Source organism: Anarrhichthys ocellatus, unplaced genomic scaffold, assembly GCF_004355925.1.
Source record: "Anarrhichthys ocellatus isolate YVR2014 unplaced genomic scaffold, GSC_Weel_1.0 scaffold39, whole genome shotgun sequence".
NCBI lineage: Eukaryota > Metazoa > Chordata > Actinopteri > Perciformes > Anarhichadidae > Anarrhichthys > Anarrhichthys ocellatus.
The window spans coordinates 1,298,996-1,325,339 of record NW_022280069.1 but is presented as its reverse complement, the minus strand read 5'-3'; the positions used below and the strand labels follow the sequence as shown (position 1 = coordinate 1,325,339).

Here is a 26,344-nt window from a genome sequence, read left to right as displayed (position 1 = left end):
CACCTGAAACAACGTAATGAGGGAAAATAAGGAGAAAAGAAAATCTGCAATGCAGACAGAATGGATTGGACCGTTTGGAAATTTAAAATGTCAACTGTCAAATTTCCCAGTGTTCAATTTGATTGCGATGGAATAGGGTTACAGTTCAGCAGGCAATGTCTGATGGGATATATTCATCATTATTGGGTAATTGCAAGGAGCTCTGGCATGCTCAGGCAGAGAGAGAGAGAGAGAGAGGGAGGGAGAGAGGGATTGAAAGAGCGACATGGGCTGAGAGGGAGGAGAAGGGTGGAGAGCGTGAGATGGAGAAGGAGGAAAAATAAAGAGGTACCTACAAAAAAAAAAAACATTAGAGGGGACTTGCTCCAGTGAAATTATTCACAAATGCGTGAAAATGTGACATTAGGAGAAGTATGCTCTATCATTAAAGCCTCCACATCGACAGAGTGCTAAACATGGGTTCAGTTGCTCCCTGACTCGTTGTCATAGCGGGAGATGGGCGGTGGGTGATGGAGGTCTGACACGGCTCTGCTCCTGCTGCTGCAAAAAGAAGTGAATTCACACTGCTCCTTCACATTCACTGACTTCGGTGTGAAAATGATTTGTTTCGGTAGCGTGAGAAGAGCTCTTGCTGCACTGTAATTGCCTTTCGACTCCTCTCAAGCTTTTTATCTCCAACAAGTGGTATTTAACTATAAAGCAGTTAGGACAGGGTGGAGGACAGGGGGTCGCATAGAGAGACCAAGCCCTATGACAATGTGATGGGAGGAAAACCGCCCCTTGTCAGCGAGTCACATTGACGAGTTCAAAAATGATTTCACATTGAGCTGTAGTACCATTTGCTATTTCCCTTTAAAAAAAAAACCCATCTCTGCCATGGTTTCATTTTGTGCGGAGTCAGAAACAGTCAGTAACAATCTATAATAAACAGATTTTGCATAAACTATAAATACAATAAAGAAAGTATTAAAAAAAATAAACAAAGCCTTATTTTCCTTGGAATGTTTTGTCAAATACAGATTATGCAATGATGATTGCTGGGTGATATGCATGCTGGTGTTTTCCAATGTCAAGTCTCTATTTGATCATGTGACCATAGACTTTATAAAGTACGGACATAGTCTCCGTGATGTCACCCATAGGTTTCTGAAGAGCCCGGCGAGCAGTCATGTCTTTCAAAATAAAAGCGTCAGTAAGTAAATAGAGCCCGTCATAATAGAATGCACTGAGTCACGTCCTAACTAACCTACACCTATACATATACTTTACACTTGGAGGATATGTTGCCTGGGGGACCTAGAACATGCAGTGTGGAAGTTGGTGCCTTTTGCCACGTTTAACATTGATAAACTTTAAACAAACAAGCGAACAGCGGTCTGTGCAGCAGCGTGGGCCGGGTCTTCAGGGTCTTCAGTCGAGTGCGTCGTCCACACAACATTGCAAGTCCATTGCAAAGTTATTTAGGTCTCGCAATACTGATCAATACAATTTCAACATTTCAACATTCATTTGTAATTGCGCTTAAGCTACACTAGCTGGCTTCCAGAGGATGCAGCCTACTTACTTATCTTCTCACACCACCATGATGCTGACATTGAGCATCATTACAACAACACTTGCCAGCGTGGCTGTAGACTCTTGGTCTTGGTATTTGTTCAGGTCACACTCTGAGAATGTTTTGCTTTCAGATCTCGAGTAAATCAAGTCCTTATTTTTGTGGCTTGAGTCTAACTCTAATCCTTGTCTCAGTATAATCCCCGGGAGTTGGAATGAGCGGTGAAGGCGACGATGGTTTAGCGGACAAATAAATGAGAGAAAATTCAATTTTCCCGAAACACCAAAGAAATTAGCACTTATTGCCGCAAATGGAGGCAATCGATAATTACAAAAAGAAGGTGAAATCTACTTTAGTGCAGGTTTGTTCTGAGACGGTTTACATTTTAAACAAACAAAGACTAAACTGGTTGTAGATAGGTTTTTTTTTACAGTTTGACTTCCTCTGAAAAACAATAATATGTCAACACAATCCCTTTTCATACCCCAGTGAACAGCGCGTAATTGGAAACCGCACATTTACAAATGATGTAGCCACTACACTGCTAAAAACAAATCCCACAGCACGCCATTAACAGGTAATTCGCAATTAGTTACCATGTGAATGTTCGTCTCCGGTGGGAGTGATTAACCCAACACAAGATGTTGTGTGGTCGAAACAAAGCCCGTGACCCATCTGCGCAGGCAGACAAGGGAGAGGGGGGGGAGGGGATTTAGCAGGTGTGTTCGCCCAGAAAGGGAGCTCCGGCTAGGTGGGCGAGAGGCCAGGCAGGCATTTGACACCCTTCTAACCACAGGAGACCTCCGAGGTCTGACAGCCGGCGCTGCACGCTGCATGAAAAAGTCATGGTTTCACACAGAGAAGATGGACTGCAGGTGATGCGGCTGCTATTTTTAACCTGAGGCCTCCCTCCAGGACCGAGTGCACCGTTTGAATTGTCGTTCTCCCACCTCTCTCTCTCTCTCTCTCTCTCTCTCTCTCTCTCCCTCCCTCTCTCTCTCTCTCTCTCTCTCTCTCCCTCCCTGACACTCTGCCTGCAGAAGTCCCCTTCCCATTCAGAGCTGTGTTCGAAAATGAGTCATTCACCCGCTTGAAAAAAAGTGACACCTTCTCACCGTGATGCATTTCAGAAGCACTAAATCATTTTTACTTTCTTGATAAATTCTCAATGATGTTTTATTTCCTCTCCAAAATTGATTTGTATCACTATGAATAAGAGGGCTTTTCATTTCATCCCTTCAAGCTGCCTCTTAACTTGCAGCATGCATGGGGCCCCTGAAGACTTCTCGGTACAATACTGCAAAAACAAGGCCTATAGTGCAAGTATAATGATTGAGAATGTAAGAAAGGTAGAACAGCAAATGGTTTGCACTTAACTACACTACACTTCTGTCTGTCTGCATCTGTGTTTCGTTCCCTGAAGTTGCGCCTGGAGCGCTGAGCTGGTTGGTTGTGATCTACGTCGCAACCCACGGGGGGATACATCCACCTTTTTTCTTGACAGCGCCACCAGGCTTCTGCCATGGTGCCTTTGGATGCTATGACGCCGCAGAAGAAAACGAGAGGCACCTCTCGGCTCGTCGTAATGCATGTTTCACAGAGCGTGTGAAGTTTGTACTTAACGAGTCACTCGGCCCACTTTCTGCTCCGCTGTGTGCTGACACAGCGATGTAGATGCAGAGCGACGGGTGTCAGTGACAGTGGGGTGGAAGTGTGGTGACTGGTTTTTTTTGTTGTTGTTTTTTTGGGGGGGGATAGATGACATAATCGAGGGCCATTGGTTGTGCCGTGAAGTCTAGGCTGGCATTTGGAGGGATAACGCGGTGATTTTCAAACTGTGACTCTGATACATGTGGGAAAATTACAAGAGTGCTTTTGCTCGAACAAGCCTGTGAAGATTCAGGTTAGCAACATTTATACAGACAGTATAAGGACATGTAAGGGAAAACATAGGCTCCTTTTTTGACAGCGTAGAAAAGAAGAGCAGGTGAGGCTTGGAGAATATAAAGAAGCTTGTTCTACTATCGGGTTCACTGACAATATGGTAGGAGAGGCTTGTATCTTTTGTGTATGAAAAAAATCTGCCAGCCTTGGAAAACTTTACAGGGGACACTCCTCAGACTCAAAGTGAATTTACTAGTCACGAGTAGTATTATACAGTCTGTGGAAACACTGGTGAAATGTCTTCTGTGGCTCTGGAAGGTGCTTTGTTACACGAGTTATCTCATGCGCTTGGAGACGACACATTCTAGGAAGCCTCTATGACAAACTGTATTTTACCAGGCAGGGAGGGCCGAAAGAAAAAAAGAGGCTATTAAGTCGCATTATGGGAAGTGTAGGATCCAATGTTGTTGGATCTTGACCCATCCCACTGGAGGGACTAAAAGTCACAGATTTTAACAGTTCCTTTTAAAAACTCCCTCACTTTATGTCAGTACATTACTAAACAGCTGGCGTGGCACTTCGATTTGTATTTTTGAAAACAACAAGATAAAAAGGTCAAATATAGGACAAATATGACAGTGTTTTTTCAGTAAAATCAGATTGTAGAAATAGTTTGCGTTTTTTTAAAACTTTTAAATGAGAAGATTGACTTTCATATCTGTATGCTAAGTATGAAACGCTGGAGCCAACAGTTGGTTAGCTTAGCTTTGCAGAAAGACTGAAAACAGGGGGGAAAGCTCGCCAAGCACTACCCACAGGTAAAAATAATATTAATAATAATAAAAAAGCACCTCTTACTCTATCTATATTATATATTTGAAGAACATCTCCAGAGTGAGGCCATTTCTCTCTCTGCGCAACACACAGAGAACAAAAACATTTTGTTTGACGCCGCTTTCAGCCGTTATGCACCAAGCCGTTGGAACAGCCTCCCCCAGGATCTGAATGTAGCTGAAAATATTGAGATTTTTAAACAGAAACTAAAAACCCATATTTTCAGTCTGGCTTCTATGTGTTGTGTCATTTTATGTTTTTTTAAACATTATTTCTTATTATTTAGTCAGATTTTTAAAGTGTCTCATGCATTTTTATGCTATATGGGTTCAGTTTTTAAAAACATACTTCTTTGTTTAATACATTCAATAATCAAAATGTAAAGAGGGAAATGATGCCTTATACTACATCTTGGACATTACAAGGCAGCAAATAAGCATATTTGCCAAAAACTATTCATTTAAACCGTTGATTTGCTACTAATTTCCCAAATGTTATTCATAATTGATACAGCTCAATCTGCATGGGGAGGAGAGGGGGGGGGTGGGGGGCTGACAGAAAAATCACTGTGACATACACCCACACACACACACACACACAAACACACGGTGACATGTATGTGCACTCAGAGGGAGGCTCTAACACACTCCCCCAGCATGCACGCATGCATCTTTTTACCCTCCCACACATCAGGTGTCCGTGTAAAGCCAGAGCCCTCGCAGAGCACACACACACACACACACTGTATATGGACAAAGACTCTGTAGCACGCTGAGGAAAAAGGGCGTGTGGGGCTTCTTCCCTTTTGTCAACAGGATGAGAAGCAGGGAGGTGGAAGCCGGGGCATTAGTCTCCTCAGGGCTGGCTCTGGGATTTCCTCCAGAGGACAGAATAGGAAAATGCAACACCGTATAAATAGATTCTCCCCGCTCACAGATACGGCCTCAGCGGGGAGGGATGAAGGCACTGCACAGAGCAATAATGACATTAACAAAGCCTCTTGATGCAGTGTAATTTGTTGATGGGGGGATATTCTTGTATTATAGATTTGATGTCGGGGCCTGTAACAGCACCCTGTTTGAGGAGGTTTTATGGCTGTAATTTTGTTTTAAAATCAAGCTCGTTTGTGAATGTTGGTTTGCATTCGTGTGAACACGTGTGCCATAATGCGTGATGTTGCCCAGCATGCTGGCTGAGAGGCTAACACTCATTGTCCTCTCTCTCTCTCTCCCCCCCCCCCCCACTGTGGTGCCTGCAGGGTGGAAAGGAGCCAGTCTGTCTGCCCATCGTACAAACTGCAGCTGGAAGAGTGTCTGTCTGCCGAGCAGGTGCCCACCCCAGAGCTCATCCAGGGCTACGTCAAGAAGGTAGGCCTGCTTTACAAATGCCAAGCTGAAGGGGTTTGGTCAGTTTGTGTCCAGCTGGAAGGAGCAATGCAGGAAGGAAGGGAGCGAGAGATAACGAGGTCTGACTGCAGAGGAATTGTAGTGGATTTTATTCCACTTGGATGGCTAGATGCATATTCTAACTTTAAATACCGAGTCGGAGATCCAAAGCAGACAAAAATCCAGAATATAAACCCGGTCTGCACCCAAAACTCAAACTACTTTGGCCCTGCATGTGGCCCCGTCTGAACACAATGTCCGTGTGTTTACGACTGTATTTTAGTGACTCGACCACGTGGCTGAAACTGCTTGCAAGCACGCCGCTGTCAGGCTGAAGGCTTTTAACTGCAGCCTGTCACTAAATGGAGGCAGGTGCCAGTGAATTACACGATGTTAGAGGAGCGACAATAAAAAAAAGTTATTTTTTGACGTAATTGCTGCTTCAAAAGATTACAAAGGAAACATAGGGGTGGCGGTGACGCGTGTGTACTTCGGGAGTTGTCAGGTATGAATTAGTGGGAACTTTATAACCGATTGTGTTGCAACTCGACTAAATTATGAGCCATTTCGACAGGTTTCAACTACTAGAAATATATGTGGTGGATTATTATTAACCCTCAGTATCCAACAGTTTCTGAACAGTGGTCTAAAAACTGATATTTTTGCCATGCTGCAGTTTATCCCGAGTCAAATTCAGGCAGCATGTTTGTAATATACTAAAAGCTGTGTTTCCTTAATGGTTCATGGCTAATGCTCACTTGCACGCCAAACGGCTTCACATTTCTGTATTTTCCATCGAGGGCATGAAAGCAGCGAGAATCACATTCACTGATCTGATAATGAATTGGCTCTGCAGCGCATGTCACTGTTATGAATGCACTGCTGCGGAAAGCCTGTTTGAAATGGCACTTCAGATGATATATATACACCAACACACCCTCCTCTCTGGTGAGCAGGTTATGCCGCGTCATCATGATTCAACCTCCCCCCTTCGTCTGCTTAATCTGTATATTACCGAGCGTCACGTCTTCCTTTGAAGCCTCGCTCCTGAACCTTCCTGTACATTTTGCCCTTCGATTAGTCATGCAACCGCAGTCCTGTAGGACCTCATTACTGTTGGTTATCATTTTAATCTACTGAGCTGCTACAGGCTTGCTGGAGGAGAAGCAGGCCATGCTAGAAATCTATTAAAAAGGGAAATGGACATGGATGAGTGGTGGAGGAGTGAGCAGAGAAGTCCATTCCCTTCAGACTCTCCCCGTTTCCTCCTGTTTTTCTCTCTCTTCGTCTCCTGTTTTTCCCTCTCCTCTCATTTTCTTTCTCTTCCTCGCCATCTCGATCTCTGTCGATATCCCTCTGCCTCTCTTTCCGTCATCCCTCCGTCCTGCTCAATCTCTCTCTCTCTCCGCGATTTTTCATCTTGACCTTCAGACACCTCCTCCTGGTGCCACTTTAATAACTTACGGGGGAAATAGGAAATGTGGTCTCAAGTCAAAATTGAAATGAGTTTTTCCTCTGCAGGCTGTTGATATTCTGGTGGCAGAATAAGGGAAGCTGCTTCAGGACTATTTTTCATCAAGTTTGTGCTCGGCATCATTTCGGTTAATGAAAAGAAACGATGCGATGCAAAGTTTCCTTTGTGACCTCGAAACCTCATTTTCTTGACCTTAGGTGGTTCCATCTAAGACAGTCTGTTCATTTAGATTAAGAAGTTAAGAACAATGATCATTTTTATTATTTATTTTGTATTATAGTACCGTAGGTCCAAATAGTGTCTATGAGGCATTTCAAAGGCTGCAACCAACAATTATTCTCATATTCAACTAACCACACAGCATCCAGCTTTCCCCTTTTGTTTCCATTTAGCTAGCAGCTTAACATGTATTTAAATTTATATTGTCTTAGTCCATAGTGTCAAACAGTATATTATACTATATATTAATTCTGTATCATCTAGTTCCACCTTTCAACTAATGCTACAAGAGGAAAATCATCGACTGTATATGAGCAGTACTGTGACGTCACCCACTGGTTTGTGAATTTCAGTTTTGAAGCCTCGAGTTTGGCATTTTGACCGTCGCCATCTTGGTATTTTGGAACCAGAAGTGACACGAGGGTGGAGCAAAGTACTGAACACTAATAAGATGTTACAATTAACTTGAAAGTTGTAAGATGAAAACACAGATAACACCCATACAGGACAACACCTGTCGACCTGTTAATCACTGTGTAGCCCCGCCCTAAAGCATCCCCTGCTTTATGGTCTGTTTGACTCTAAATGGACCTAATTTACTAAATGAACATCATGCTGTATGAAGAAGACTTGAAACTAGAGATTGAGACCATAAACTCATGTTTACAATGTTTACTGAGGTAATAAATCAAGAGAGAAGTAGAGTCATTTTCTCACAGACTTCTATACAATCTGACTTCTTTTTGCAACCAGAGGAGTGGCTTCACTTCACAGACCCGGAGTTTGCCGCCTGAGGGAAACATGCAAACCCAAGACAAAATGATTTCATGCCTGCATCATTACATCAAATATCCATGTTATACCCAGTCAATTTCAAAGTCTGATCAATTATCAAAATGCTTGTCCTTTCATTTTCTGTTAGCCTGCTAATCAATGAATCTACTCGGTTTATTATATCTATCCAGCTAGTTATTTACTTATTGACATTGAATTCTTCTGAATTATGAATCTGTGCTACATTTGACGATGAACTTACATATCTTACCACCCATGTACACTAACCGTCTTAATGATATTGGACTGTTGGCAAGATGTCTCTGGAACTGGAGATCTAATCTGAATGGTTCTACTTTGTCAAACACAGAATTTGATAAAATTATAATGATAATGGTGCTAAAAATAAATTCAATCATTAGCACACTATTCAAAATCTACTTTGCGATGAACTGCACCAACATTGAAGAGTCAAAGCTCTCTCTCTCTCTCTGCCTGCATTATCATTAAATGAGATACAACAGTCCCCTTTTATCTCAGCAATTCCATTTCAACACATTGGTATGGGGAATATAATGTGGAAGCACCCAGAGAGCGTTCACTGATATTAAACAATATGGCTGGAAACAATGTGACTGTTTTCCAATTTAATTTCATAGTGAATAACCTGCGATTTGATTTGATTTTTATTCTCTTTCCTCACTGTGGCTCCAGATGGAGACGGGCACCGCCTTCGCTTGGTAGAGGGGGGGGGGGGTTTGATGGAAGGGTGCAGAAATGGAGAATGGCATCATTAACATTCTCTGACAGTTAAAGTTTCAATTTCGCTCTGTGGCAGAATCCCAATATTGACAGAGAATAAAAGACAGAAAAAGACAGTGGAGGGCTGGATTTGTGATGTGGCCCGTGCCTGACTAGGGTTGCGGCCGCTCCAATCTAATCAACGACTGAGTGATTGGACAAGCTGGGTGAAGAAAAGACAAACAGATGCAGGGGATTCCATGCAGATTATTGTGGGGAAAACAATTCCATTTCAAGATAATTGATCTCCAAGTAATTCTGAAAGTTTGGTTCCAGTTTGAGATCTCTTGGGAAATAACTTGGTGTGTGTGTGTTCTGCTTCATAGGTTGGTTTAATTTTGCATTCTGAATTTACAATTTAGGTATTTTTCTGATGCTCCAAACCCCGAAACTAACGAGTGCAACAACAGCAGCTTCACATAAGAAGATCTCTGCATTTGTCTTTTTCATTCTAACTTTGAATTTCTTTTTTTCGCCCAACAGCAGATCCAGGATGCTGCTGACCAGGGGGTGATGTTCGTGGGATTTGTCCAGGAACCCTACGGGGCCCCGTGCACCAGGATCCGACAACCAGACACCCCCTCCCTTTCCCTGCACTCCAGCCCCAGCTCTGTGCTCGGTTCGCTGGGCAGCTGCAGCCCCTCGAACCCCTCAAGCCCCAGAAACCACGGAGCACCTGGAGCTCAAGCGGCCGCGGTGGACAAAGACGGCAATGAGGAGGCCTCATGCGAGGCCGGGGAAGGAGCACCAAGTGGGGAGAAGAATCAAAGTGGGAACACTGGGAGCCAGTCAGGGAGCGGGGTGGAGGGCAGCCAGGGCGGAGTCTCGCCTGTGGCGTCTCCAACACCGGAGGGAGATCTGGAGCACAGCGAGGAGCTGACGGAGGAGGTGACGGAGGAGGAGTCGCCGTGTCACAACAACAACAAAGACAGCGGCAGAGACGCACAGGAGAGGCCGAGATACCGCCCGCGGAGGGGCGACGGTGAGTGGCCTCTATGGTTACCATCATAAACTCAAACTAAAAGGATGTGTTGACAAAAAAACATGCAAATTAAGACTATAAAGTTCCAGCATGCTGTGATGAATGAATCAGGGGGAAGAGAGTAGAGACAAAGCAAACGCAACAGTAAGTGAATGACGTAGTGAGGTGTTGACAAATGCTTCGTGACCATGACTTTTCCTGGGATGATTCCTGTTCTGGGTAATGGACAGCCATGGAAACATGCCATGTGCTGCACTTACACTGGGGGCGGGTGGATGAGTTCATCAGCAAGCAGCGTGTTTCAGACAGGAGACCGCTGTTCAACCTAAACCTAAGTATTTCACCATTGTTTCCTAAACCCAACTAAATAATTCACAATCTGTTCCCGAACCTAACCAAGTAGTTTTGTTGCCTAAACGTAACTGAGTTTCCTGTGAAGACAGAGCGTAACGAGCGGAGGGTGACGCGTGTTGCTGGCTTTCGTAGGAAAACGTACGAAAAAGGAGGAGTAACGTTCCGTACGATATCATAGGACCCGCTGTATGAGGATACGTTGACCTGCACCATTGTCACACGCATGTGCAGGTGTAGAATCAATAGCAAATATACATTACTTTTATTCCTTTCCTGGACAAATTCAGCAAAGATTATTTCAAAGGCTTGCTTTCTCCTACATGCCACACAGCTATCCTTATAATTTACAGACAGAACTAGTGACAATTTAGATAATTAAAGGTCAAAACTGAAAGGATCAGTGCTTCTGTATTAGCTGAATGTTGTCTTAACCTAACTTCATCCATTCCAAACTAACGTTTTTTATGCTGCATGTTTCTACACATTCACAACTGTGAGCTCCTTCATCAAACCGCAGTCGACTGCTGGTCCCAGAGCAGCTGAAGCATTCGGGGGTTAAATCCTGCACTCGGGGGCATCAACTGTTAACTGTAGCTTCTCGTCTCACATTCACAGATATTCAAACTGGCAGCTGCTAATCTTCGGCCAATATCGCTCTAGATATCTTTGCAAATTTGTGTTTTGGTTTCATTTGAAGCCGTACCTTTTGGCTGTTTAACTAAAGAACAGCGTGGCACCCCAGATCCCTCTTGAACCACTTGGCAACCGCGGAGGTGTCATTTCTTGGTGTTGCCTCGATGTTACACAACAACGTGCTGCCTTGGGATATAATCCTCTCTCTCCGTTACACAAAGAGAATCGTCTTATAGCATGTGGCGCATACAAATTCACACTCACGCTTAGCTGATGAAGCCAAGTCTGTAAAAAATTCTCCACCAGGAGCTTCGGCGGGTTTTTTTTCGGGAAAGTGCACATTTCACGGCCCGCTTTTCTGTCTCCCCAGCAAGTGATGCACACGTCGGCGAGTTATTCACGGCAGCCCCCCTTTTCCTGTGGGAACGCTGTTAAAATTACAACAGACATTTATAGTTTGGGCTTTATTTGAGCATTTCGTATGGACAGATGGAGACTCCCACCACTGTCGCCCCCCCTCCTGCAGCCTCTTCTCCTCTCGTCCTATTTTTTGATATGCGTCAGCGCAATGTGCAAACTGTGAATTGCACACACGTCCCAGAGGGAGTGTTAACGCCTGTGTGTTTGTGTATACCCAGTATTTGTATGGTCAAGCGATTAAGGTTCAAAGCACCTAATACTGGGCGTTGCATAGTGCATGCACACACTTTGTGCTTTTAGTTTGTGTGCGTCTTTATGTATATATGTGTGCGGTAAAACAAATTTGGCATCACAGCAGACCACAGCCCACTGGTCCATCTGGGCCTCCCTACAGTGCATTTTGCTGTGAGATAATCCCCCACTGCCTCGTCCTCTACCTCCCTCAGCTTCACAGCTCTCCCCCCACCTTCATCCCCCCTGAATCCCTGCGACAACGCCAGCAGCTCTGCTGTAGCAGCCAGCCGGGGTGGCAAAGAGAGCCTGCCAAGCTCCCATGTCCCTCTTTCTACTAATGCCCAGTCTGCCGAGGAGGCCCGAGAGTCTCGGCTACCGTTGGCTTGTCCTCGTTAATCCTCAGATCTCGAGGTGAACGTCGAAGTGTTGGCCGTGGAGCTGGCGGAAGTCTGTGGCTTAAAGATGATCGCTGTCCCCGAGACTGGAGCTCTGGATAGAAACTGAGCCCATAAGTTTGAAGAATCAAAACGCTTGGATGCTTTGAAGGAAAGGGATTCTGGTGTAAGGACACACGGAACGCATAACATGGCAGAGACAGCTGTACAATTATGTCTGGATAAGAGAACCCTGCGTCTGCTTTCAGATACAGCTAATTTGCATGAGCGAAAACATTTTGTAGGGAATTAATCGCCACCTGGGTTATTTTTTTTTTTAAAACACACTGAGGGAACATTTAAATTCCACCATATTTTATCTCTTTTCCAGCCTTATCTCTGCACAACGACTTCTGCGCTTTACAACAAGGTCATCTTCCATGGATTCCAAAACACATAAGCCACAGTGCAAATCAGCAGTAATATTTAAATGTATTTTGTAGGAAGAGCTGGGATAAGAAGTTGTGCAGCAAAATCATGATACTGAAGTGAGAAGATCAAACCCAGACTCCTGTTCCATCAGCTGCTCACACACACACACACACACACACACACACACATAACAAGCTTCAAACACGGCGTAAAATGAAAACAAATTAAGAGCTTTATCTCGAGTGTGTAATCCTGAGGAATATCAGTCGGAAATCATCTTAGTCAACGTGCTCAGGGAGTCTTTTCAGCTGCTTGGTTTTACCCCTGAGATCAGTGTTATCTCTGCTGCGATGGGATCAGTGTCCAGCTGATGATGACATGTCAGGCAGGAAAGCCGCGCTGCTGACATCACTTGCAGGGTTACTGCCGCCGACCTCGTCATTTTGGACAGCGGGGCTGCCGTCAGATAAGCCTTTGAACGACATGCTTTCAACGTCCTGACGCTAATCATGCGTCAGCCGGACTGCCAGAGTCAGGTTAGCTGCACAGACTTTATTCTGAAAGTCTGTGTTGATGTAATTCATTCGCTCGATTGGGTACAAAGGACTCTTTGAGTCATACTCTTTGGTGTGTCTGTGTGTGTGTGTGTGATACGCAAGTATAGCTATAACAAATCACCGGGGCAGTAGGTTAGTTTTTACTGCCCTATAGCACAAAAATGAGCATAATAATTCTCCGAAACAGTAATAAAGTTATTGATCGGGACAGCGTCTGGCTTTCAAATGTTGTTCTGGTTACACGGCCGAAAAGCAAATGACGCCGCACCACTGTATCCTCTCCAGCTCTGTTTCTATTATTCATACACTCATACATATACATATAATACGGTAATGTTTGCTTGTGTCATTTAAAGGCCAAAGCAGAACAGGGAGACAAGGGGAGCGGTGAGCTTGGCAACAGACTCGTTTTAGAGATTTATGTTGGTCACTAATGGAGTTTTGTAAAGATCAAAGAACCGTAACCTCATGTTCTTCCTAACAATAAAGGATCTGCTCCTCTCGCAGGAATTATAGGATGTTGTTGCTGCATCTCAAGCTTGTCATGCTGGTTTGAGTCCTGGCTGGTAAAATGGGGAGAAAGTCAATCTGTCACTATTAACCATTTAATGCAATTTTATGAATATTCAGCCACAATTTTGTTGTATAAATTAATGCCACAAAAGCACTTACTAATACTTGCTGACATTCAACACAATGCAGAATGCAAATCCAAAAATATTAGAAATGCTTCCGATTTGACTTTTGCAGCTGGAAAATAGAAAGATGTATCTGTCCCTCTACGATTCATTTCCAGCGATGCAACTCGTCACTCACAGAGAACATCGAGAGTCAGATTTCTAATTCTGCACACAAATCATTATTTGTGTGAAATAGTGCAGGAAAACAAATAACAGGCGGGGATTTAACTGACAAAATGTGAGTCGGCTCAGGTGCTTCTTGACTGATGTTTTGAATCATGGACGTTTAGAGGGCAGCCCTACAGATTTCTATCAAAATCATTTCTGAAATACTAAGAATGCCGAGCGAAAGCACGGCTCCAGTTTGACTTAATATTATCCTGCAGTCCACAGTGATGGATATCAGCAGGCCTATATATAAATATAAGATAGTTCCCATATCTTTTGGTACAACCCCCCGCTCTGTTTTGCCCTGCTGAAGCTTCCCTTAGGAAAGGTACTGGATCCGGTATATAATATCGCCTGTGAACGCAGCTCAGCTGAAAAGGTGTTTACAGACCCGGAAAGTATTTCCTGAGCACATCAGGGTTAGAAAATTAGCTAGCTACCCCTCCATCTGAATAACAGTTGCCCTGGTGCCATAATCATAGCTTTATTAGACAGTAATGAAATGTAATGCATGGAAAACAATATTGTGAGAGAATCGGAGGCCGAGCAGCATGTTTCTTGCAAGCTGTTATAAATGAACAGTCCCATCAGTGGCAAAGGAATCATCAGTTTTGAATGTGGCTTAATGTTGCCACTTGTCTAATTACACCACAATTACAGAAAGTCAGAGCCGTGATCCAAAGCGTGACACAATTTTTCAGAAGCAGTGTTCTTCATGACCCGAAGCTCACAGACACACAGAAACAAAATCATTCACAACGGGTCGCTTTGGCAGGTCGGACTCATGTTGAATGGGAAGTCATTTCGTTGTTGCGCATCGTACAAGATTTTGTTTGCCATATTGTCCTCGTAACGTGGGGTAACATAGGGTAACATCGGGGAGGGGCGAGGGGAGAGCGGGTGGATATTTCTGCTGTGATTCAACTTTTGTCAAGAGTGACAAATGACAAGATTTAGGGAATTTGGTGGCCAGCTGTCACATCAGTCAGAGGAGCCAGACAAGAAACGGTTATGAATGATTCATACTTCCTGGGTGTCTGCCGGACGGATGGATGGACGGAAGAACCAAAGCGACTGAGCCATGACTCCCCCTGCCACTGACCCCCCCCCCCACACACACACACACACACACACTTCACAGTGTGTGGGTGGACGGGTGGGTGGCAGTGCCGCACATTCTGCTTATCCATCTGGTTCACTTGTGGATTGACAGTCGGACATTTGCATTCGAAAGAAAGGGGGGAAAATGTGACCGGACTCGATTTGAATTGCCGGATTCGAACGCCACTCTCATCTCACGTTTTGTGTTTTTTCAAAGAGCCAATGTTTCACTCCCTCACGTCACAACAAATAAAACTCTTTCCACTTTGATTTAGTATGATGCGAGCGAGGAGCAGCGACATACTGTGGGCATATTCCCAAGCCCGTTTCCCCCTCCTGAGGCCGGCTGCATTATGTATATATTTCTGCTTGATGCAAACAACAGCTAGCTGGAGAGCTTTTAATGCATTATTCAAGGTTATACTATAAATTAACTCGGTTACAATAAAATGGTCCCTTTCAAGTTTCGCGTCAGCAGGGTAACGTCACTTCTGGAAAGCATTAAAAGAAAAATGAGCATGACTTGTAGCATGAATGACATCAAATTGCTTTTGATTCACTTCACGTTTGTTGTTGAAAAACAACTAAGAGGAAAAAAAAGAGGCAGCAGCCTTGAAAAGGATTTTCAGCGTATTTGTGAGTCCAGCTCTCGGCAACACAAATCTAATCTTGTTTTACTTTTTCATTTTTTGTCTATTTTGCACCTGCCAGGTGGAGTTTTTGCTCATGATATGATAATGATATTGAGGTTTGTATTACAGTATCTGGCATACAAATTTGTCCTGCGCACAAGGGCTTACAAAACTCCAGAAATGTACGTAAAACAGCTTCAGGATGCATCTTAAATATCTTCAAATGATACAAAAAGTAAAGAGCACAAGTTTCACATATGTATTGTATGATCACAACGCGGTCTCCCTCCCAATGGGTCAGGTACCGGAGCTTTGTCAGTGCCCATCGGCGTCTGAGGCACCCTGCAGCGTCTGTATGAGACGCTGCAGGCTTACAACTAACTCCAATGTTAACCCATCCACATCATTATTAGATATCAGAGCAACAGACGTTTAAATAGCGAATAATAATCTGAGTAGGACAGGAGGAAGGGGAAGTTAAACAATTCACAGAACAAAGGACTTTAACTCAGGAGGCCGCTGTTATTGTCCCGTGTGAAACCGTGTCCATGTTTTGTTCCCTAATGTTCAGACTTTACTAATAAGCGTAGCTATTTTACATGAACATTTTAGCTTCTTGACATTTTGAGACAAAGGTAGTTCCTACTCTTGGTAGCTCAGCTTTCGTATCTGTTTCCAAGGACATGAATTAACACATTTTTAACAGGAGAAAAAAAATCTAACTGGCTGGAAAACAAGAAAGCACACAAATTTGTATTTGCCGTCGACTACCAGGAACTGTGGCCAACTTTTTCTTGGCCAAGAAGCTTTTTGACTGTCCTCACGTTGGCTGCGTTTCATTGTTTGCTTATCTCATAGGAAATAAATGTCCTTCCAATTGGTTATTGCCACATTGCCCACAGTGTGGTTGTGTGGTTAGCGTTGTAAAATCACAGGAAAGTAAGTTCTCCCAAATAAAGAAGTCTTTTAAGATTGTAAAGAAGTGGTTCATGACTAAATACTGCAGATAGTTGTTTGCATTGCCACAAAAAGTTGTATATTTCAAACGAAAGCACTGCTGTCTCTCCGCCAACCGTTTATCGGGCCATTTCTTAAAACTTCTGGCAGCTGAAGAGGAAAAGTGCTCCTACAGACGGTGCCAAATTGCACTTTGGATTGTGGCCAATGTACAGCAGTAGTTCAATAATCATGCAGTAAATCGTGGGACTTCCACAGAGGCTACATCTGTACTGTCACAACCCATATGGAGTTAAATCAATGGCGGGTTTTTTTGTTTTCTGTCTCAACAGGCGTGGAACTGCTGGCTTTGTACAACCACCCGCCGGTGCGAGAGGGCCAGATGAAGTACTACACTGTCAAGGTGCCACTGCGGGTTCAAAACTGTGATGAGGGGGTCAAAGGCGTGGAAGCCAACTGGCTGGATCACATGACTCAGCACTTCAACAATGGAGCCTCACTGGTCGATGGATACTTCCACCTGGGTAATGGGAGCGGTAAGCCAGCTGTCACTGCAGAACACTGATTTTTACCAGCTAAAGATGTGGGATGAAATGTCTCATAAAGAATAAAACGCACATGTGCTGTTTTCAGGTTACATCTCAGACACAATCAAAAGAGATTTTTAGAATGAGAGGTTTGAGTTTTGGTCACTGAAATATTAAAAGAGCCTTCGCTTTTGGTCTTGGCTTCTTACATTCTCCTGAATTATTCCTCTCCAGGTCCTCTCAAAGCTCCGACAATTACAGTTAACAAAATTTCAAAAGCTGCGGCGGACGCTCCAAGCTCAACGAGCTGCGGCCGTTTGATTCTGCGGGGAAGTGCAGCCAAATTAGATCGTTTAACTTTTGCCGGCAAATTACAGCCAGATAATACCCACAGCCAATCAGAGTCCTGCGACTCCTGTGTAGTGGTGTAACGGACAACTGTTGGTACGTGATCGGTACGGATCCCCCCTCATGGTTCGGCACGCATGTGACCCGCGGATTAATTACACAATTTAGTGTTAACCCTCACAGTGTGAAATAAAGTTTTACTGAAGTTATCTGCCAATATTCAGTAAAATATGCGAACAGGAAATCTGTATTTATTCTTTTCTAGTCGCCGATCTCTGATAATGTTACATCGTAAACAACCAAAACGTGTTGAGGAGAACAGAGGTTCCATTCAGTTACATTATGATGCGTTCAGGCTCTGTTTAGTGAAAATGAGTATTGGGCGAAGGTAAATTATATCGTGATCATGATGTGTTCACATGTAATCTTGTAAAATGTAGTGTTGGTTCATGTTGTTTTCACAACAACATGAACGGATATTAGAAAGTGTTTGTCGACCTTCGAAGCAGCTTATAATACATCATTAAAACTACGAATAACAAGATTTGTTTTAATCCATAAAAATACAATCTTTTATTTCCTTAATTGAATTGTGTTTTTATTAGAGAACTGTATAGGGGACTATAACAAAGTGAACTTTTGATGGTTTACAGACTTCAGAGCAGTAACAATATGGATCATCACTGATCGGTATTAGTATCAGCGGCACAAAAAACGTGATCAGGGATCTCTAAAAGTTATATTTGCTCCCTTTTCTTCTTTTGCGCTGACGTGATCTGTGATCCGATCCGTGAGTTCTGTGATCTGTCGCACCACTACTCCTTTGCCATTTTAGCCTATGTTACAAAGAATTCCTTTCTGCCTGAAACACATGAAGACACCTTCCAGCAGCAGAGAACGTAACTATTGCACTTTGCAACGTTGCTTGGTCTGTTTCAAGCACAAGACCGGACGAAGGTAACATTCTATACATGGCTAACATCAGAAGTTGGTCAAAGTCTTCCACAATTGCTTCACGTGTCTATTTGCAAAATGTAAACACTCTAAACTGCCAGAGTGGGTTGACCGTATTTTCAACTCCCTCAAACTTTTAAGTGTAGCACACGTTCATGCACCATTGGCATTTTCATCGGGATGAGGGACAATTATTTCAGCTCCTGACACACCCACTGAGTATACCTTTCAGCACCATGGCCAGCAGACACAAAAAAGGATGCTTTGTCTCCAAAAATTGTGGTTGTATAATTAATAGTTTATTTGAAAAGTGTATAATTAAACTAGTACACACAAAACACAGAATTGAATAGGTGTAACATAATTATAGATTGTCAGATACCTGTTAAAAACTAAAATGAAGGTACTTGTCAGTGCGCAGGCTGCCGGCTGAATGGTCGGCTGTGATTCTTTGCCAGCTATTGTATGTTGTTATCTGACCGTCTTAATATGATCTTTTATATCTGCGATTCCACTGTGGGTGACCAGAAATGAACTCTTGCAGTGTGTCCAGAATGCAGCATCTTCGTTGACGGTACTTTACAAAGGAAGGACGAAGACTAAAACTGTTACAATTTGATAGTTGTAAACCGGGGCATTTGAGTATTTTACAGCCGTTTGTCAGAACTCAGGACATGTTGCTTGAAACTGGGACAATCCTGAATAAACCGGGACGTCCGGTCACTGTATGCTGGAGGTTTTAAGGGAAGCTGAGACACTGCTATGGTGTCCCCATAAATGATAGAAGGATGGAGTCTGTTTTCACCAGTGGAGGATGCTTTTGAAGCTCGAGTTCACGGAGCTGTCTAGTATCCTCTTTTAAACTATTTCCTGTTTGGGTTTTCCTCTTCCATCAGACCCCGGTGGCTCTGCGCTTCACTGTGACACTGGAGAAATCAGCCAGCCAGAGTAAATAAGAGTCATAATTCATTAATCTGGGAAAGTGAACGCCTCAGCAACTCTGAAACATAGATAATTAACCTGATAACAAATTACTGCCTCCCTGCATATTTCATGTCCTGAGAATGGAGTAATGAAGTGTGTTATTATGATTCAATTTTTTTTTTCTTCTGCTTATTAGGGTCCTCGAACATATTTTGCATTTTTCATGCGCTGATAAGATATGCGTCTCTCGAACAGTGAAATTACTGGGTGGGATTGGAAGCAGATCGGCTGCATTATGAAACAGTTTCTGCCTTCACAGACTTATAGGAGTGAACTCAGCTCACAGCTTGGGCTCAGCCACTTTAGAAAACAGACAACTTTACATAGGTGAACGCTGTACTTTGTGGATTTTGGTCTCTTGAGAGTAGCTGGCCGTACGACATCAAAGCGGCACCCGGTTTGTTGTTAGCAGCTAATTAAATAAAACAGCCGTGCAGCTGGGCTCTAGAATCAGTATCCTTTCCTGCCGTTTCCATATTTAGCGACTCTTCTTTGAGACGAGTTTCTGAATTCACGATGAGGCGCGCGACACGATGCAGGAGACCATCTCAACCCTCGTAAACATCAAGGACACGTGTGACAGCAAAGCAGCACTCTAAAGGACATGAACTGACAGCGAGAGACGCTCGCAGTCAGATGGGTGATCGTAGTGACAGTGACGGCCTTGTTTTGAGATAGAGCAAACCAGCGCGCTTCAGCTTTCATGTACCGACAGATACTAATGAGTGCAATTGTGTGTGTTTTCAAAGACTGACCTTCCTGGGGCCTTTTTTCCTTTCATCCTGTTGGACTAATATTTGTTTTACACTATTTCTCCAAAAGAAAGATGTGTTGCAGAGCCTGCCTGCTTCATATCATGGATGGCAATGGTTTGTTATAAAGTCAAATTTGGCAACTTTGGAAGTGCAACAGATTTCCCATCCTCCATGACTCATCCACGCAAATACAATAAAGGTATATTTCCAATGACAACACTGTCTTACTGTGAGTCAACAGTAACACATTAAAAGTAAACCATACATCAACACTTGTTCATAATTGCGTTGTTGTTAAGCAAAGCCCATCATTCAGTAATTGATTTAAAATAAATGATGCCTAAATTCCAAAGAGTCAAATGATTTATAGTCAACTTGAAAGCACTTAAAGAGCTGCATACGTTAATCACAGAGGGTGTGAAGGGGGAATGGACAATATCCAATATTAATAAATATCAGCATGGTGATACATCAGTGTATGACACTCGTATAAAGTGGTTTATTCTCCTTTTTAAATTGTTTGCTGCTTCTATATAATTCCATCTCACTGATCTGTATGCTCTCATCCTGCTTAATTGGTAGAATCAGCACAATTCAGAGGATTTATTTACTATTTTAAAGACTTTCTAAACCTAAAATACATTTTTAGCGTTACAAATCCCATGAAACTGATACAAGTTACTTCAAGTCACTACGAGGAACTTTAATTCCCTGCATGAAGACAGAAGCGGTAGTGTTTCTGGGTACCAGAGTCCCTTTAGAAAACCTCTCATTTTATTGCAGCAGGGTCTGACAGTCTGCTCCTCTCAGTCCTGGTTCTAGTTGTCCCGTGCCTCCCTTTCCTCCAGTGGGCCCGGCCATACGGCCTTGGTCTCCAACAATGTGACGGTGTTGGCTCCCAGTGGGGTGCAGAGCTTGTTTACTTAAATGGGTCATATAGAAGCATCCGTATTAAACAGAGTGCTCATTACCAGCTAAAGGTTCCTCACAGCAATGTTAACAATGAGAAAATATGTGACTCTGAAAACACAAGAGTCTGTTGTTGTGGACCTAGAGTTGATAGATGACCTGCCTTTAGTTTTAGCCTGTGCATCACTGCACATGTTCCTGCAGTCAGTCTCTGAGTCTTTTCCTAAAAACTGTGCTACCTTTCTATCGTCTCTGACAGTCGGCTGTGGCATGGTCCAGAGGGATGCACATTCACACACAACAAAAACCGCACCATGTTGGTCCCTGTGCTCCTTCTAAAGATGGGTTTCCATGGTGAAGCCGAATAAGAAAGCATTCGGGAGGACTTTGTTTGCATTCATGTGTGTGTATTTGTGTGTATATCGCTCAGATAGTGTAAGTCCTGTCTGGTGTGACAGGATTGTTTGCAGTGAGTGGAGACCTCGCCCGAGCCACAGGGTAGGATATTACAGCAATATTGAATTTACAGATCCTCAGCTGCACGCGGGTCGCTCCACGGTCATAAGACACGCATTAAAGATTCATACAAACTGTGGCACTGCCTGCAAACACACACAGACACACACACACACACACACACAAACACGCATGCACGCAGTATGCCAGCATGCATCCACATGTACCTTCAGAGACACACAAACATTTAAAACACACCAAATACACATACGTTCACACCATCTCATCGAGTTGGGAGCAGGGTGGGGGGTGAGTTTGTTTACTGAAGAACTGACAGTTATGGTGTTGACGGGGAGTTTGAATGCGTTACTTGTATAGCTTAAGCTATCTTCCAGAGCCACAATGAGGATTTGTAGCCCGGGTGTGAGACATTGAGCTATTCATATGCATGACAGTCAGCGCTCACTGGTTTCTATATTTGGGCAAAGAGGGAGAGAGATAGAGCAAGAGAGATACAGGGAATATGAAAATACAATAAGGACTTTTTACTATTATTCTGTAAAAAGAAATTCAGGCAAAGAGAAACCATGTGCAGCAAAAGTTGACAAGAGGTGGAATTAGTACTGCAATGTCTGTGCACGTGTGTGTACACTTATGTGCACACTTGGCTTTCTGTGTGGTTGTAGTTATGTGTACACAGGTTTTATCTGCACAGCATGTGTCCTGAGTTCTGTGTTCATTTAGCACTGGAATTTAAACCAAGCAGTTCAGTTCACTTTTGCACGTGTTAATTTCCACTCGTCTTTTCAAAATAAACTTTTGTTTACACAGGCAGCAACTTGGCTAAGTTTGGGCAGCAAAAGTACTTTGTTATGTTTGGGAAAAGATCGTGATCTGGTTAAAATAAGAACATTTGACTGGTAGTCAAGTAAACTGTAATGTAAACAGGGTAGAAATGTTACGCAACTTAAAATACGGCAACGTCTCTAGACCATAACCGGACTTCCTACTTTACTAATGCCATAATGAAGGTCCAGTAGAGCGTCATAGTTTGACATGGAGGGCCAGTGACCAAGCTGCCGTATTTGACCAGTTGGGAGTGAGAACGTGCATAACCCGGGCTAAACACGAGCACCCACCACTATCACACAAACTTCTTGAATAGAAAACTAGATCATGTTCCCAATTGTAGTGCTTGAAAGAGTGACTGTGAAGTGAAGAGGTGCCATTGATCTATTAAGATTTTCATGAGCAGAGCGATAATCTTAATAAACGAGTACCTCAGCAGGCACAAGTCCAACAAAGCGGTTCGGCAGCGTTGGCGATGATCCACAAATGTTGATGACGCCATTTTGTTTTTACACTGAAAGGCAGTCCTCTGTACCTAGTGGAGGAAACGCTCTCTCTTTATAAAATTCTTTAATCACAAAAATATAGTTATCTTGAGGTTTTACCATGTTAGTCAGTGCGTAGTTGCCAGAGCATGTATTTTCAGGGTGGATGAGGATGAATCCTTTCTACAGGTGTGAGAAAGCTAAAGTCTGCCCGGTAACATACAGGTACCAGCCTGCCAGCTGCTAAACCTTTGGCTCCACAGGGAAGAGCCACATCCAATCCACATCCACATCCACATCCAATCCATCCAATCCATCCATCCATCCACACACACACACGCACACACACACACACACACACACACAGACACAGGACACCACGGTCTCTTTTTCTTTTCCCTCTCTCTTGATGTCCACTTATCCTGTTTGAAATATATAGATAAGCTGTCAGCCGCCTGTCTCCAGCTCTGTGAGGCAGCGCCTGGCACACGTTTAAATCATGTCAGCAGACGTGACCTTGGGCGGGGTCACTTTGCGGCGGGCAGCTGGACTTGAACGCACAGACGGCGATATGTGAAAGCTCATGGACTTGCAAATGCGAACATTGGGAACGCTTTATTCGATTGCAGTAGTTTCATATGTCTCATAGAATACGTTCACATGCTTTAATGTTCAAAAACACTATTATCATCTTTGCTTCTCATACTCAGATGGAGGGCTGTGTATTCTAATAGGAGTAACTGTAACTTTAACACTGCAGAGGCTCAGATGAGTCTGAGGGCATTTAAGGACACAGAAAGAATCACCTCGGCCTCTCTCCCCAGCCGTCTGTTGGACACCATGAATATTAGGAACAAACTGCTTCCAAACTCACTTGATATGTGCAGCCAAAGACCTCACATCTACATCCAAACACCCACACACCACAGACTACGACAAACTTTTAGGTTTCACACTCTGTGCGTCAGCTTACGCACACTGGGTTGGTGACCCCCCTCCCCCCATCTGTCATTTGTGTGCCGATTTCAGCTGCTATGTGTCACTTTGCTGTCACTCCAGCTATCTGACTCTCCCCTTCCATTTGCCTGTGTCTCTCAGTCCCAACGCTGTCACTCCCCATTTTTTAGTGCGACTGTATTTGCATGCCTCGCCCTGCGACCTTGACTGTGTGAGTCACGGGGGGGGATGGAGAGCAATTTTACTGAGGGCGCACGCACGGTGTTTTTTTGTTTTTTTTTGCAAGTGTAAACAACTTATTCTCTGTCGGCCCGCCGGGTGCTCGGCTCAGCTCTCAGTCAATAGGCGCGAGATAATGTTTATTCGTGCACGCAACCGGTGCATTCCCCAGACGGACTACGCCCCCAGCAACCAACTCCTTCTCCTCCACTTCTCCCTCTTTCTCTCCCTCTCTCCTCCGCACAGCCTCCGTCTGCATTATCACCAGAGACAGGCTGCTCCCTCTAGTGCAGCGAGACAGAAACCCTTTGTCGAGCTGCACCCGAGTGATCCCTGTCGCGCCCGGCGGGGGAACCGACGGTGGGCCTCGGCGCCTCACGTTTTTACACAAAAGGCTTCTTTCAAACGATATGCCAAGGGGCTGAGGAATGAGACGGAGAAGCGTTGGACTGGAGGGAGGAAGGAGGAGATAGAGGGAGTGGAGGAGGAAAAAAAGGCGAACAGGTGGATGGGGTGAACAGTGACAATGTCTGTATTTGAGAGAGTATGTGTGAGAGATGTCTTCAATTGAGCGTGCGCAGGTCCTAAATAGGTTTTCAGAGAGGGGAGGGTAATAAAAGAGCCTGTCATCCCTCCACTCCTTCTCTCCTACTGTCTTGCTCCATCCCTCCTTCTCTTTCTTTCCTCTCCAGCAGCCTCTCATCCCCCTACTATTAGGGCCCAGTAATGAAATGTGGAGTGTCTCGTATTGGTGTCTGGGCCCCAGCAAACTGCATTAGTGTGTAAATGGTGTAGGAGTAATGAGAAAGCACTCAGGCCAGCCGGGACGACTGGACCCTGGTATTGTGTCCGTGTGCGTGTGTGTGTGCCTGCATGTAACGTGCATGTGCATCAAATGAATAACATGAGACGTTAGGTGGAGAGGGGTCCCAGCTCTCAAGGGCCGGAGCGCCGTTTCTGTCTCGGGTGGCAATCCTGCGATTGTTACCTTCCAACAGGAGAGAAGCTTAGAAAATCTATTTGGTCAGCGGCACACAATCTCACTCGTGGCCTAAAGCGTCAATGTCTTTATGTGGCTCGCTTAATTCAAGTCGTTCTAAAGGTGAATTATTCAGGCTTAGCAAAAGGATTTATGCTTTAATGCCTTACGGGCTGACTTCATTAAATCAGTGGCTGCATTTCTCCATCGCTAAAATCTGTCCATCTCTTCTTTTTTTTTAAAGCGGTGGCTCTCAGTCCTGATCCTCTGAATCCTATCAGCTATTGCATTCACCTTGTTTCCCAGCCGCGATTAGGCTTTGTGTAGCTGTCGAGCAAGAAAACCAGCAGGGCTCCGGGTCCCAGCACATAATGTCTCCTCTTCTTTTTAAACATCCCAGAAGGGGAATACCTGCTCCTTTCTTTTACACTGTCCCCCTGCATAATGTATAAGTGCACATTGCTCATACAAATGGCCCACACCACTGGCTATGTAATAAAGGGTTGTGTGTGAATGTGGCTGAGTGATATTATTCCATTTCCTCCGGCCTGGAGGGCCAAAAAAAGGAGCCGCAGAGACAAGACAGACACGCTCCATCCAGTAACTACTCTCTTCAGGCCTCGATTTATTTCCTCGTTCTTCTTCTCTGCAGATATGCTGCCTAAGTCGGTGGAGAGCGTCTTCATCTTCCAGGAGGCGAGCGAGGTTGAGCCGAACGCGGCAACCCCGACATACGATGCCATCGTAGTGGAGCAGTGGACCGTCATCAACGTGAGTGGAGAGATTTGTCTTTTCCTCGAAGCGTCGCGGGTTTTGTGCTCTTCTTTAAAAAGGTTGTAGGAAATAATTTCTATTTAGTTTCGATGCAGGGGGGTAGAGTGTTATATATGGACATGGAGGGGGAAAGTAAGTGTCGTGAATAGAATTAAAGATAAAATATGGTTTAGCCCTCGAGTAGAGTTACAGAGACTTAGAGTCTATGACCACACTTTACTGGGACTCTTTACAGAGTGCCGTTTGTTCCTTTTAGATGGGAAGAACACATATTTTCAATTTATTCTTATGGTCTAAGAGACAGTCCAAAAATATTAGTAAATATGAACAACTCTCTCCCTAATTCATGTATGTCTTCAAGTATAAGGTCTAGAAGTGCTCCATAGACAATGGACTGGGATAGATGTTATAGGTGACAATGAGAGCACTTAGGGGAACAAGACGGTGAGCTTTCGATTTGGGATTGAGTGGGATTGTTTCTTTAGTTTATGGAAGCAGCTGAGCGCTGTGAAACTTCAGCTTTTTTACTGTCTGCAGCCTAATGGGAGTTAATTAACATCTAGACTACAGTAGGCTGTGTAAAGGATAAAGTGAGTAAGCAACCACCAGCTGGCACTGGCAAAGGAAATGTCAAAAGAAACGTTCAAAACCAAAATACCGAGATCAGTGGCACTAAGCTTCAAACTATGACGCTCTAC

The 26,344-nt window shown here is 44.0% G+C and overlaps 1 protein-coding gene across 2 annotated transcripts in view; it reads left to right on the top strand.

Annotated features, from left to right (window-relative positions):
* rftn1b (raftlin, lipid raft linker 1b) overlaps positions 1-26,344 on the top strand; it is a 95,642-nt gene that overhangs the window by 47,978 nt on the left and 21,320 nt on the right. The window contains exons 4-7 of one of the 2 annotated variants that reach the window (XM_031867478.1): positions 5,532-5,640; positions 9,410-9,908; positions 16,783-16,974; positions 25,525-25,643. In XM_031867478.1, coding sequence (XP_031723338.1) covers positions 5,532-5,640; positions 9,410-9,908; positions 16,783-16,974; positions 25,525-25,643 — 919 coding nt within the window. Of the gene's footprint in view, positions 1-5,531; positions 5,641-9,409; positions 9,909-16,782; positions 16,987-25,524; positions 25,644-26,344 lie in introns of both variants that reach the window. The other variant, XM_031867477.1, reaches the window with a different exon arrangement.